The 15762-nt window shown below is 37.2% G+C and overlaps 1 protein-coding gene across 5 annotated transcripts in view; it reads right to left on the minus strand.

The window, feature by feature from the left end:
* Nucleotides 1–667: 667 nt before the first annotated feature.
* Nxpe4 (neurexophilin and PC-esterase domain family, member 4) overlaps nt 668–15762 on the minus strand; it is a 56870-nt gene continuing 41775 nt past the window's right edge. Inside the window, exons 2-8 of one of the 5 annotated variants that reach the window (XM_005378166.2) lie at nt 12814–12942; nt 12213–12316; nt 11215–11320; nt 4785–5518; nt 3943–4004; nt 2341–2547; nt 668–1530 (exon numbers count right to left, since the gene is read on the minus strand). In XM_005378166.2, coding sequence (XP_005378223.1) covers nt 995–1530; nt 2341–2547; nt 3943–4004; nt 4785–5518; nt 11215–11310 — 1635 coding nt within the window. In that variant the 5' untranslated portion in view covers nt 11311–11320; nt 12213–12316; nt 12814–12942 and the 3' untranslated portion in view covers nt 668–994. Of the gene's footprint in view, nt 1531–2340; nt 2548–3942; nt 4005–4784; nt 5519–11214; nt 11321–11407; nt 11537–12212; nt 12327–12782; nt 12943–15762 lie in introns of those variants that run through there. The other 4 variants (XM_013510943.1, XM_005378167.2, XM_013510944.1 and 1 more) reach the window with 4 other exon arrangements.

A 15762-nucleotide genomic window follows, 5' to 3' on the forward strand; every position in this document is an offset into this window, starting at 1 on the left:
GGTCAAATTGGGGGAAGACCCATTAAAATGCAAACAAAAGTGATTAAAGTGTTAATCTCCATGTATAAATTATAGAAACCACTGTTTCTGATTATCTATATAGTGGCTTTTAACATGTTCTGACTAATGGAACATTTTTTTTCAAACCAAAATCTCAATACCCATATAGGCAAAAGTGGCTGATGCTCTAGCTGAAGGGGTGGTAGTAGAACTGTGTTCCTTGGCCACCAGGCACCTCTCCTGCTTCCTGCCTCTCAAGGTATTATATAAAAAGCCACTTTGACACTCAGAGCTTCACAGAACAGTTTTTAGATCATAAGTCACAGACTGATCCCTTCATTTGGGACACAGAAACCTAGAGAGCTGCAGTGACTTAAACAAAGTCCTAAAATTATTGGCAGTGATAGGACTAAATTCCAGCTCCTTGAACCCTAGTATACTGGCTTTCACCTGTGTGAGTCTACAGTACTGGATACTGAGTGCTGTGGAATCAGTTTAGAGAATAGCAGTGAGAGTTCCTATGTGTAAAGAAAAGTCAGAGGTTTCTAGAACCATAGTCCTTGCATAGAATTTTGCTGCTTCTCTATCAGTGTGGACCTCTGTTCTCATTTGGAAACCATTTCTTGTCTATCATAACAGACATAAAGAAATAAGACTACTTTCTCCATGTATTTATTTAACAACTATTTTATTGCTCTGAATTTTGAAGCATTAGAGAAAGGTTTTACCCGTAGGTGTCATAGCGTCCCTTGGTGAAGAGCTGCATGGCTCTGTCTGTACGTATAGGACCTTTTCATGACTATACTTAGTTTCATTTTTTAGTGGAATTTTACACTAAGTATATCTTATTTGGCACAACCGCTAGATCCATCAGCCATAGTGCAGACAATCTTCTCAATGTCAAAGAGAGTTAGACAGCTCAACACCTTGCATCCTTGCACACACTCAATTGCTCTTTTTTAATTAAATGAATGATCTCAGAGATATGTGCTATCTAGCAAATATAGTTTAAGAATATATTAATTTGATTTCCAATAACATATTGAGGTGGGTGGACTTCATTTGAGCCATATGCAATTGTTATATCCCAGGCATCAATAATACCCACATTGAGATCTTGGAAAATGTCCTTTATAACAAGATATTGAATATAACCATGAAAGTCACTAAATCTTTCCGCATCACTGTTCATCTCCCTGGTGTTTTCTGTCTTGATGATAACCACAGTGTCTGGGCTTCTCACAAGAAGACGCTGAACAGCTTTGTGGACATTGAGGGCCCTTCGGATGAAGACATCAAGGGGAAAGGGTCTGAAATGCTGGCCCAGAGAAATTACAATGATGGTATTTTTATCTCCTCCAGTTCTGTCAATGGCCCGGGCAATGTACTCAATCTCTTTGACTGAATAGACCAGTGAGCCAATCAAGGGGTAAGCATGTTTTTGCCATTGGATGTTAATATTTCTATCCAAGTCCACAGCAAGTTGGTGTTGCAGTTTTCCAGATTCATGCAGATCTACTGACTTCAGTGCTGATGACAAATCCGCAATCCCAAAAAAAGGAGAATAATGTTACAAAGAGTGACTAGTCTTAAAGGTAGGAGAGAAGACTTGTTTTTTAGAATTAAGTAGGCTAATCATGTCTGATTTATTATAGGCTTAACTAAAGGGATAATTTTGAAAATTACTTGAAAAATTAAAAGTGTAACCTGAGCAACTACTTTAAAGATAATAACATGCAATATAACAACCATCGTTAATTTGCTATCATCTTGTTTTGAAGTTCTGTATCATTTTTATTGTTTTTCCTATTTTTTATTCTCTTTAAAATAAAAAAATGCTATACAAATGTAAGAGATTTATGTATGCCTTCTTACAGAGTCATGCAGACAGACTGAGACTGGGAATGGTAAGACATTAAGATAACTTCACTGGATGATGATATGGTCAAGCTTGTAAGTATTTTTATAGACTGTGTTAACTATAAACTAAGCTCAGTTGAGAGTAGTTCTCCTTGATTTATTTACATTAAAAGGAAAAAATAGGACCGGAGACATAGCTCCATGATAGAGCACTTGCATAACATGTGTCTTAAATCATCTTTAGTTCTATCAATTTTCTAAGACTTGTGTAAATAATGAAGTGTGGATTCTGCAGGGACAGGGAGGTAGTATTTTTCTACCCTGGCTCCCTTATAGTCAGATAAATGTATTCTTTTAAAAGAAAGGCAATGTCTTGTGCATATTTTTAGTGTTTCATGATTAAGTAGTATGATAAATATGAAATGAAATAGAAGTTTCTAAAAGGGATATATATGAATAATAGCTTAGAGTGAGGCATACTGTTGATACTCTTTTTGAAGTATTCTATCCACTGGCGGATCGTGGAATCTCCCATTAGATATATGAATTTTCCTCTCAAGCAGTCTTTCATTTTGACTGGAGTCAAAATGCAGGAGACAGGATTCCATGTATATTTCCAGACATGTCCACTGGGGATTGTGGATATCATTCCAGGCTTGCATTTCTCTTTCACTGGGACTGTTTTTGCTGCCAAAAAAATCAGCAAGATAGGATCTTCTAAAGCATCAAATTAGCCATCAGTATTTATTAAAAGACATTTATCTTTCCTCAAGTATCCTTTCAGTAGTGGGTAAAAGTGCTGGTGGAGGAAAAGCCATATTGAAACATCTTCATAATGGAACAGCTAGTTTTCAGTAAAACTGTTCTGTGATGTTAGTTTCCTAGCTGATACTCATTAATGGTCATTATAAGAACACACGTTTTCCCCAGAAAAAATGGCCTTCTGATAAAATGTAAGTATTTGCCAGCATTGCTTTAAAAGCAACATCATCAGGTCTTGCAAAGTGAGTGAAAGGTCGTTCATCCTATCTTTTTTTGGGGGGGCGGGGGTGGTTTCCGGTACCGGGAATCGAACTCATGACCTTGCACTTGCCAGGCAGGTGCTGTGCTGCTGAGCTAAACCCCCAGCCCCTCATCCTATCATTTTAGCCCACTTTGCCCCTGAGTTTGTCACACACTATCACAGTGTCTTAAATGCCATCACCAAACTATACATTTTTTTGAGTAAAAGGCAGGGTAATATAATATAGATTGCTTGGAAATTGACCAATATGAATGCATGTGTGTGTTGGTCTGGAGGTCCGCAAAGGGTTGGGTATTAAACCTTCAGTCACTGGTTTATGAATAGCTGAGGTGGCTGAGATGATGATGTGACAAGTTTGGGCCAGTGGTTATTCATCTGAAGAATGTAGTTTAGTATTTGACAACTGGGATGAGTTTACCTGTATATCTCAGGCGAAAAATACTATTTCTACATTTGAGTGCATATACTTTAATGCAAACAAGTATATAGCAAATAGCAAGATTTTTATGCTGAACTGATGTAAATATAAAAGATGTTTCCTTAAATCATTTTAGATGAAACTTCCCTGGGCTGTTTAGAGTCAAATAATAATAATAAAAATAATAGTAAACACAAATGTGGAAGTTCTACAGCCTATATTAGAGTTGAAAAGTGACAGACTTGAGGTGAGAATCAACCCCTACGTGTCAGGCTGGAACTCTCTAGGTGGTGATTCTTGGGATAGAAGGGATGTAGGAGGTAGCCATAGTGGTAATGGTAGTATGTGGACGTAAAGAACTAGGTAATGAACTGGGAAAGAGTTTTAATATTCATAGATTATTGAACAAGATAGGCAGGTAAGCAGTTACCTGCTAAGTAGATTGGTGATGAGAGCTATAGTTACTCAAATAGGTGACTCAAATATGTTTTAGTGAGTCTAATCATTCACTCACTTAGGTACCTTAGACATGATAGCTGAGAAGAGTGCTAATAGGCCCAAAGGTGAAGAAGCCCAGCAAGAAGAGGAAGGCCTTTAACTGGGTCTAGTACTGAGCAACTAGCAAACTCAGAGCACTTACTGTTGCATTTGGTGACACGAATCACATTGGACTTATCCATAATCTCCACACCCACATTTGACCTTAGAGAGACAATATAGGAAATTAATCTGCAGGTGGCCCCACCCACATTTGACCTTAGAGAGACAATATAGGAAATTAATCTGCAGGTGGCCCCACCCACATTTGACCTTAGAGAGACAATATAGGAAATTAATCTGCAGGTGGGGGGGGGGCCAGGAGGCAAGAAGCCAGATTATCCAATGCTTCTATTATTTCTTGTTAAGTTGTTTGCTGTGCTCACATATTCTTCTCATTTAGTAACTTTCCATTATTTTGCCTATTATTTCTAGAATATAGTTACTCAGATGGTGTGCAAGCTGATTTACTGAGATGCAGAGATCGTATGTTAGAGCACACACACATATACAGAGTCTGCCAACACAATATATACCCATTTCAGCAGTTTGCTGTACTATTAAATGTCTGGAAGCTAATGGCCAGCTTTTGAGCACCACTTGCAATTGTAGAGGCCAAAGGTAACATTAATCTCATGATGTCTCAATGGGTTTAATATTAAAATATTTATATGTTTTTCTTTTCCTGATGGCATTCTCTGTATTTATTTGCTTTTAGTTTTTACTCTGCCCTTATTCTTTTATTTCATTAGTGAAAATGAAATATCCAAAACATTTGGAGGCTTCTAAAGTCTGAGTCCTGTCTCCAAATGAATTCACAATTATTTTTCCAAATGATTCTTCTTGCAGAGTATCAAAGATGATATACTTACAGGATTTTTCTTTAAATTGCCATATCAGCCAAACACCATATTCACTCCGATAGTCACCGTAATAATTAGTTACCTTTCAAAGAGGGTTCTTTCTTGCTGGCTAAGATAGGAGACTTCCTTGTTCTTGGAATACATGTGGGTAAGTGCAGCACAGGAAACATGTGGAGGTTTCACACAGTAGAAGGCTTCTTGGTCTTCAGCATCCAGGTATCTACACAGTTCAGCACTTGTATTTAAAAACAGGGCACAGTCAGTATTGACCTTGGAGTTGCCACTGATGAACTGGCCTGTGAAGATCACCCTGTCATAGCCTTGGTTCCTTGCCCTCCAGAGAGCTGATGCCCCTTCACTGGGGTGCATGAGCAGGACAGACAAGGAGACCTGACCCTCCCAGAACAGAGTGAAGCTGACAAGGTAGGTGCCATTGTTGAAGTCTGTCACCTTCCCTGATGCGCCTGCCTTTAGGTCTGGGGAGGACATCCTTGCCCTCAGAAAGTCCCCACCGTATTTTTTCCTGCGTCCCAAGTGATCCTTCACCTCCAGCAGGACATCTAGCTGGTCCCCCTGGCAATATGTATCTCGAGGGTTGAGGATGGTAGCTCTGCTCTGTGTGGCACTGGTAGTAGTGTTCACATAGGTGAAGGGTCTGGGTGGGATCAGCTTGTCCAGTTTTTCTAGTATCTTCCTGATTTTCGGGTTAGTCTGTGCTGCAGAAATTTCTGAGCACAGTGGTTCTTCAGTACCCAGCGTCTTCTTCATGAAATTCCAGTGAGGGAGAGAATCAGGCCACTTGAGTGTAGTCCAATCCTGAAATGACAAGAAATAGAATAAAGAACGTATAAAATGTTCCCACTTACTATAACAATTTTGTTTTGTTAGTCAAATTTTGTCTTTTATAAAGCAGTGATACTTACAGAAATCAAATGACACTAAGATTTTATGATTATATATGTTTCATATGTAAAATACTTTTGTTTATAAATTCTACTAATGTTAGTCCAGTTTTCATGGGTTAATTTATTCTGGAAGACTTACCTAACCCCAAACAGCCCTAGGATCATCTTCTGAAAATTGGTAATAAATCTACTTTAATGGCAGCTGGGAAGACCCAATGAGAAAACGTTTTTAATTACATAGTAGAAAGTTGTTGCTCATTGTTCTTTTATTTTTCTCTTAAAACTAAAATTTAATCAGAAGTGTTCAATCTTAGACAAGAATCTGAGCTGTTCAGAAATGCCAAAGATCATTTTTCAAACTGAAAGTAAAAGATGCTAATTAGTAACAAAAAAACACAGGAAGCATGAACTCCTTGGTAAATATAAGTGCGCAGTCAAAGTTACCATACTCTTAACGTTGTAGTCATGGTGTGTAGATCACTTGTATTTTTGTATGAAGGCCTCCAGAGAGCTGATACCCCTTCACTGGGGTGCATGAGAAGGACTGACAGGGAGACCTCACCCTCCCAGAAAAGAGTGAAGCTGACAAGGTAGATGAATTAAAAATAATAGCTACAGTAGTTTGTTAACTATTAAACTACATAAGATGTAACACCACAAATTTAGAATATGGTATAGGGATGGAGTAAAAGTATGAAAAAAAAGTATGAAGTTTTTCATGTGATTAAGTTTAGCTATTAATCAGTTTACAATAAGGTTTATAACTATAAGGTTTCTTTTATGAATAAGTGATGTGTCACATAGTATTTGCAGAGGTGGAGGATAAAGAGGGAGGAAGGGGGAGAGAAAGACAGAAACAGACAGAGATAGACAGAGACAGAGAGAGAGGCAGAGAAAGAGACAGACAGAGACAGAGACAAAGACAGAGTCAGAGAGGGAAATGAAAATGGATACATAAAATACCAAATCTATGGCATATAACTGAACAGTTCTAAGAGGGATATTTAAAGCAATAAGCACCTCAATCAAAAAAGAAAGATTTCAAATAACCAAACTAATGTCGCACCTCAAGGGAGAAGAAAAATACGATCTAGCTAAGCCCAGAGTTTAGCAGAAGAAAGTAGAGCAGTTAAATAGAGACTGGAAAAACAATAGAAATAGTCACTGATACTGTGTTGGCTTTTGAAAATGTGAACTAACATAGCCAAAGAGAAAAAGATATAAACAAGTAAAATTAGAAACAAAAAAATACAACTGGAAAAGGAGATATTACAACTGACATTATAGCAGTCTACTATGAAAAATTATATGCCAGCAAATTGGATAACCTAGAAGAAATTGATAAATTCCTAGACTCATGCAACCTACCAAACCTGATTGATAAAGACAAAGTCAATAAATAAGGAGATTTTATCAGTAATAAAGCCTCCCATCAAAAATCCAGGAGCCAATGGCTTTACTTCTAAATTCTAGCGAACATTCAAAGAAGAACTAGTATCAATCTTTCTTAAACTATTCCAAAATGTGGAAGAGGAGAGAATACATATTCAAAGGTAAAAAGTTGAAAATTTTTCCTTAAACATCATATAACAGAAAAGGATGCTTACTTTCACCACTTCTGATCAGCACAGTACTGGAAATCCTAGCCAGGCCAATTAGCCAAGAGAAAGAAAGAAAAGCATTCTGGTTGGAATGGAGAAAGTTAAATTGGCCCTATCTGCAAATGATACAGTTTTATATAGAGATAACCCTACTGGTTCCACCAGAAAATTAGAAAAATTAATAAATAAATTTATTGAAGTTGTACTAGCATGTATGATCGACACACAAAAATCAATAGCCTTTTTGTACACTAATGATAAACTATCTGGAAAAGAAGCCAAGAAAACAATCTGATTTATGAAAGCTACCAAAAATTACTAGGAATAAATTTAATGAAGGAGGTAAAGATCTGTATGCTGAACACTTAAATTGAGCAAGAAACGAGTAAGTGGAATGATACTTCATGTTCATGGATTGGAAGAATTAACATTGTTAAATTGTCTGTACTACACAAAGCAGATTGCTTTGGGTAGTATTCCTATCAAAATACCAATGGTATTTTCATAGAATGAAAAAGCCAATCTTAAAACTCATCAGAAATTATAAAAGATCCTAAATAGCCACAGCAATCTGGGACAAAAAGAACAAAGCTGGAAGTCATGCTACTTGACCTTAAAATATACTACAAAAATCTAGTAATCAAAACAGCTCAGTGCTGACACAGAACAGACACACAGACCAGTGGCACAGACAGCCCAGAAATAACTTCTTTACTTATGATCCTTTGACATTATGCCAAAACATGCAATGAAGAAAGGATAATATCTTTAATAAATAACATTGAGACAATTGTACATTCACATGCAGAAGAATATAATTGATACCTTACATCAAATGTTATACAAACATCAACCCAAAATGCATTAATGGCTTAAATGTAAGACCTGAAACTATAAAACTGAAAGAAACATAGGAGACAAGCTACATGATATTGGTCTGGCCAATCATTCGAGGGATAAACAAAAAATCTGATCACAGAAGAAATGTTAGATAAGGGGAATGTTTCAGGAAATACATTGTCTAATCTGGTGACTGGAGTTAATAACAGTGTATTATATTCTTAAAAATTGCTTATGGAGTAGTTTTAAATGTTCTTAGCAGAAAAAAGATGAAACAAAAAGTAAATGAGATAGAGTATACAGTAATTGGATTAAATTAGTTATTCCACAATCCATATATATTTTAAGATATGTTGTACTGGATACAACACACAATTTTCATATGTCAATTAAAAATAAGTTTTAAAATAATAACACTTTGAACATGCATGGGGCTTCTATGTAAAGTACAATTACCTACTTTTTCTATTTCATCTTTTATAATTTGCTTGAATATTCTGTTATCTTTTATTACTTTCTCAGATTTTCACTAATATAGCAGATACAGATATATAGGTTTTAAAAATTTTTATTTTCTAATTATAAAGTAACACTGATTTATTATTAAAAGCTAGAGAATGCTGAAAGCACATAGGAAAATCAGCCACAAATGTGTCACCATTGGGCTCCAACTCTGGGTGATCCTCCTACTTCAGCCTCTCAAATGCCTGTAATCATGTTGGTGCATGATTACAGGAATGCACCAACACACCAGGTTTAACAAACATATTTTAAAAATACCAACTCTCTAAAGGCAGTGAAGAGTGAACGTAAGCAGACAGGAATGGAGAGGGGTCAGTACTTGACAGAAAGGGCACCTTAGGACTTGCACTGTAAGAGTTGCTAAATGAAATTCTCTATGCTGCAGGGAAATTATACTAGATGGGAACCAGATTTTCAGGAAGGAATTAGATGCATGAGAAAGGAGAAATACATGGATAAATACGAAAGACAAAGTACTTCTCTTAAATTCTTTAAAGTGCATATAATTATTTAAAGTAAAAAATGTAAATTTGTAATCATATGACAACTACACCAGAGAATAGCATGAGGTATACATAGAACTAAACGGAGTAATAGATGTTGAAAGATTGTTATACATTAAATGCAGTGGGATGTTAATAACTATAAAAACTAAGAATACATGATATAATGCCTAGAGAAACTACTAAAAACAATATAGAAACTGAAAGGAAATGCTAAAAATAAAAAATTTCAGTTAGCTCAAAATGAGGCAGGAAAGAAAAAGGAGCTGACAGCAAAAGGACGAAACAGAAAGTAAATAGCAAAGTGGTACCTCTAAACCACTCATATTAATAATTCCATTGAATATAAGTGGATTAAGTATCCCATTAAGAGTCAGAGATAAATAACAAAGCAAGATTTAAGGAATGCTGCTTAAGTATAAAGATACCTATAGGTTGAAACTAAGTGGATAGAAAGTAATATGCCAGTAAGCATAAAATGCTAATATTACTAAATTAGTCTATGGGTCAGAGAATATCACTAGAAATGAATATGGATATTTTATTGTGATAAGAGAGTTTGTCAGAAAAAATATATATAGCAAAAATTGACAAAGGGAGAACTGGAAAATATCTATACTTGTGACTGAAACTTTAACAGCCTTTCTAAGTACTTGCTAAGGAACTCTATGAAAAAGTGACTAAGGATCCAGAATATCTAAACATTATTATTGTAATATATTTTCTCCATTATATCACATTATCAGACATTTTTATACTATTACAATTTCAAGTGAAAATAAATGATTTTTAGGATGGTAGAATAATTTCCTGGGCACAAAAATTTTGGGTAGAAATGTAACAAGAAAATTTTGATTTGGGATGGAGATTAAGTGCATATTGCAGCTTCAATTTTTGAGTATAAAATCACGTAAAAGACAGAAAAGAACTTTATAGATCTGTCTTCTGTGAAATAGAAAGAGACACCTTAATTGAACCAGAACCTATCAGGAATCTCCTGGAAAATTAAAGACAGGTAAGATTAAATCAAAGAAGAAAATCAGAATTCCAAATACAAGGAAAATGTAGCATAAAAACAGAGTCTGCCAAAAAATATGCGTACTCTTCAGGAAATGAAAAATAGTATAATATTTTTTTCAACAAATGGTATTACCCTCATGTGGGAAATCCTACACGATGTCGTATATCACAGAAAACCCACTACACTGCTGGCCCTTAGAAAAGAAATAAAAGAGTGCATGTGTAGCAATCTCAGTGACAAAGGTTACCAAGCAGCAGTTTGCCATACTAATAAATATGTTTTTTTGTTTTGTTTTTTGGTACCAGGAATCGAACTTAGGACCTTGTGCTTGCCAGGTAGGCGATTATACCACTGAACTATATAAATATCTGGAAGCAAATGGCCACCACTTGGTACACCTCTTGTCATTGTAGAGTCTGAGAGTAACTTGTATTAAGCTCATGATCTCTCAATAAATTTAGTATTAAAATATTTATAACAATTTTTCTATTCCTAAAGTGTGCATATACTTTTTTAGTGAACTCTGTATTTGGTATGGCCCAGTGGTGCCAGTCAACTTTTTCACTTGAAGCTGGATATCCAGAGGATCATGTGAAAATCGGAATCTTTAATATTTTTAAAAATCTAGAGCAAAAAAGAAAAAGATCACTATGAGGTGCAACTTTGCAACTTCAGAGTGGGGTTTGAGAGGTTGTGCTGCTGTAGAACTCATGATTAGCTACTGAACAAAAGAAAGCACCTATATTAAAAGATTACATATCAAAAGCAATATTTTAAAGTTTGAGTAGAGTATTTAGACAAGTCTGATTTGGAGTATGGAAGTGTTTCCCTTCAAAAAGCACTAAATATTTTTTAAAAGCCGGAAAGTCTGTCTGTTAATATGTTTTCCTTCTTTTATTTTTTAAAATAAAAAAAGCCAGATAAAGTTTACTACATAAAAAAAATTTATTTTTCAGAAAGTCCTTTAATCAATGTTTGTGAATTATCAGTTATCTTAACTCTTTAATGCTGTATAAATTGCTGAAATTAATCTGTAGATCCCAGTTTGGACTTTCCCAGGATAGATGAAGTATAAGTAGAAATTTACTTTTGTAAGACAGAGAAAATAAGCGATTCCTACCTTTGTGAAGTTGTGGAAAACTATAAAACTGATCCAGAAGGCCAATAGGAACAACGGGACCAGTAGGGACCTATGATTTGTCATAGTTGTTCTCATACTTCATACCCTACAAGAGGCAATACAAAATATGCAATCTTACAGCAAAGCAAAACAACAACAACAACAAAAATGGAAACACATCAGAGTTTTCTACCTCCTGATTATTTTTATCCTCAGATAAGTTACTCCCAGAACTTATGGTCCCTCCTGCTGCCCTTGATGTTCCCCAGCTGCTGTCTTTGGCTATCGGCTTGTACATTCCACAGAAGAGAAACGCTCTGGAGCTCACCACGGACTCTACAAACCCCAAACAGGAAGTGTGTAAGGTTGCTTAAGTGTCAGTGATATCTCCGGGCTGTGTGTCATCTCATACATTACCATTTTTCCCCCTTAAGTGCAAAGAGCAGACAAAACACTTCAGCAACTGCTGACACTAAGAAACATATTATCACAGTGCCTTTTCAATATAAATGGATCTTACAACTTCCTTAATTTCTGTCTGTAAATGTTTTACTGTCTTATACGACTAACCTTTCTAGCAGTCTTCAAAAAATTATTTTAAAACTCATTTATCACTTTATTTTAAATATTTTTCAAGTTTGATCAATGTTTTGTCTTTAGTTCATATTAATATTTGTCTTTGACTTGGAATTTCAAGTTGTCTTATCAAACTGGTTGGTGTAAGAATGTAGCTCACAGGTACAGCACCTTTCTAACTTGTGTAAGTCTCTGAGTTCAATTACTGGATCACAAAATAACATAAAATAAGGTAAAGTAATGTAATATTATTGATTGAATTTTACCCTTTAAAAATTTTCCATCTCTTGAATTTTATTCTCCCCTGGAAGCACTCCCTGTCCCAGACTCTCATTTTATATACAAACATTAGAGATTTCAGTATGGGAGAACAAATATTCCCACTTTCCCTTACCCATTGCATTTTGGAAATATTTTCATACCTTTAATGTAAAGTCTTGCTTCAGTTCCATACGTAGCAACTTCAGTGAGCTGGACGTGGAAATTTTCTTCCAGAGCCACTGTTGTGCTAATGGGTGTTTTTTATCTATAGCAAAACAAACCACAGGCATAAATGGTGATCTTGATAGTGTGGATTCATAGCCTTCTGCATATTTTAGCTCAGAAGTGTCAGGCATGCCAGCTTTACCTTAAGAAAGGACCTGAATCACAAACTATAATTATGAGGTCAAGCAGGTTGAGAAAGAGGAATGAAACGATCTACATAGTAGACAAAATGATTTCTTTGTCTCGAGCCTTAAGGAGTCTAATTTTAGTTAGCATATGACAAATGCCTGATAAGAAAAAAGTGAATAAAGCCAAAAGTTTGAATGATTAAGAGTAGTCGCCTGTGAAGAGTTGAATTTTCTACTTTTCATCTGAGCCCTGTCGTCAAAACCCGGATGCCAGGGTTCAAGCACATACTATTTCACACATAATACATATTCAATCAAATTTGCAAGGTTAAACAAAAAGAACCTCCAATACAATGAAGACAAGAAAATAATACTGACTACCTCTCAGATGCAGAGAATGACCGCTTACATTCACAGCTTGAGGCCACCTGGAAGTTGTGTTCTTGATCTGATAAAGACAGTGCCAGAAAAAGCAGGTGCCAGCAGTGGGTTGGCCTGTAGCTCCTTCCATAGTTTCATAGGTCTCATGTATGCCATCCTGTACATGAGATTAAAAGCACATATCCGTTAATCCTGCAAGTTTTTTCTGTTAGCCAGAATCAAGACCTATTTCAAAAGGATTTTAATTCTTCCAATGTCCTTTACCATGCTGTACCAAACTAGCCACAACAATATTTTCTTATGATTTTACACCATGACCGTTAAAAAGCAGTGTTACCTTGTGTAACTGGGTCTAAGATTGCTCAATTCTCTCTAAGGAACCTATAATAGGAGGAAGTATTTGTCGTGGGTTTGGTTTGGCGGCTCCTTAGGAGACTGATGCCAGCAGCAAACCAAGTTCGCAGCCTACTCTGAGACACATAGATTTACAGATTTTATTTGCTTTAATTATATAGATACTGATGTTTAATGTGAATCTGGAAACTTTTTATAAGATAGGTGTACCAGTCATGCTTGATTTAGAAAACTGAAAGTATAGAACAGTTTCCATACTTCATTCAGATCATCTTGTGAGATCTAAAACAGGGCCAAGTGCAGGGTTCCAGTCATTTTGACCTCTGATTCAGAGTACTTTCCACTACTCAGCATGACTTCAACACCTGTGATGTAGCCAAATACAGGTGTATCCTGTGCTTCCTGTATTTATTGTCCACTACACTCAGAAGAAAGGACTTCTTTTTTCTTCTTTACAATTTTTTAAAAATGGTTCAGAAGGTTAGTGTGAGCAAGATATATGGTCTTCTGCAGTGTGCTATCCTTGCAGTTAATGTACATTTCATCATCCTCTTTGGTAGAGCAGTTTCCCTCCCCCTAAGTTAGTTTCAATGAGGGAGTCTACACATGGGAGTTTAGTCACAGGTAGGATCATAGAGCTCTGAGTTCACATAATGAAATACAATCCAGGAGATCAGCAGTTCTTGGGGAATGAGTAGGGTAAGAGTAGTGCTGGTCAGATTCTAAAAGAACACAAGCAAAATGAGCAGAGTCCAGTATTTGACAAATTAAAGTGCAGGTGTTCAGAGAACAGCCTTTGGAGTCCAAGAGGTAGTTAGGAAGATGGCTCCCGTGGTTTCAGGAAGCAAATAGGATGTACTCTGTCATCAAGGCCACAGTGCATGGTAGTCAGTGTCATTTTCATGGGATTTAAGGATAGAAAGAAGGTCCCTAACCTGGAAGAGTGAAACATAAAGGCTAGAGAAGATGAACATCAAGAATATCTTAGGAGTGCAGCAGCGAGAACCCGGCATAGGATTCAGTAAGTAATGATGAAGGGCATAGGCTGTCACAGCTCAGTCTTTGCTTTACCAACAGAGGAGGGTAAAAAGGTAGGCCTTCCGCAGCAGGCACATGGATAGATAGCTCAGCATGCCCCAGACTCACCAGCTATGGAGAGGGTCAAGCAATCTGTGCCATCATCAGTTAGTTATTCAGTGGGGAATGGACTGCTGTGTCCATGGCTGTCTTTGCAAAAGCCAGTGAAAAAACACCATAGCGATATTGCTTTTTACCCCACCAACCTACAATAGAGATGAGCATCTGTCTGCTTGGTAAGTGTGTGGTGCTGGGAACCTCTGCAGAGGCTGGCCTAAGACCTCTGCCAAATACAGGTGCTCACTTTTGGGGATGACTGCCCACCCCTCAGATCTACTTGTTGGAATCTGAAAGAGGTGAATGTGTGTGGAGAAGAAAGCAGTTGGTGGGTGGGAGGTGGATGTGGGCTACACAGACAGGTAAGCAGCAACCAATATTTGCTGAGGACTCACTCAGGCCAGAAATATACTATGAGACACTTACCATTTTCAGATGGGGAAAATGAGGCACTGGCTGTTTAAATCCACAGCTAAATCTATGGTTAGTAAGTGGAAGAGGCAGACCCTGAAGCTAGCTCGCTAGAGCTGCATTTTAAACCACTATCAAGTTCTGCCAAAAGTCATGAGACAGTAAAATCCATGGAGGGAGGATGAGTAGAGATTAGGTGCTAGCAGCAGAAATAGGTGAGGCAGAGCCAGATAGTGGTTGTGTCACTAAAACAGCGGGCCTCCACCGTAACGTAGGTATGCTACTGAGATGATAACAAAGGTATCACTAGAGCTGCAGCACTTCTTACACACCCTTTCACTTAGGTCCTCAGCAGCAGTGCAGGTCTCTGTGAGGCCTCGGGCATGTTGTGAGAGAAAGAACTTTGTCGTTCTGCCCCAGTTTGCAGACAGGATACTCAGATGTATGAAACAATCAAAATTATGCAGAGAAACAGATATAACGCAAGTTATATAAATGTATAAGGAATTATAAGTTTGGCTTATAATGGTCAGCTACAGAGTTGGGTGAGGAAGCGTGCAGAGGGTGCCTGCATGCTGGAGATTGAAGAGCCCAGCCCCGGGCCTGGAGCTCACTGTGGTGTTTGTGTAAGTCTGCATCAGGAGGCTGATGGGTTTGTGACAGAATGTTGAAGAATCTGTGATGAAAGCCAAAGAGTTTATACCAGAAGGCTGAAGAGTCCTAGACAGAAGCCAAACAGTCTGCACCAGAAGCCAGGAGATGACCAAGTTGAAGGCGAAGACTAGAGCTCCTCTGAAGAACCAGCAGCCAGTCTTTTTTAAAAAAATTTTTTGTTTTTATGCAGCCTACCCGCCCTGAAGGTTTGGGGAGGGGGTGTCCTCTACACCCACACCATATGCATGTCTTTCTCTTGCCCAGGCTCAGGATGACTGTAAAGTAAGCACCCTGGCTCCCTGCTGAGTCACATAGTTAACCTCTTAAAGTTTTTAAATTGACACAGTGAGCAACATCCCAGAAAAGTAAGGGCATGTCCTTTTTACGTCAAGATGCAGAACTGTTGAGTCACTTAGCCAAACCT

Source organism: Chinchilla lanigera, unplaced genomic scaffold (genome assembly GCF_000276665.1).
Source record: "Chinchilla lanigera isolate Chin_1 unplaced genomic scaffold, ChiLan1.0 scaffold00011, whole genome shotgun sequence".
Lineage (NCBI taxonomy): Eukaryota > Metazoa > Chordata > Mammalia > Rodentia > Chinchillidae > Chinchilla > Chinchilla lanigera.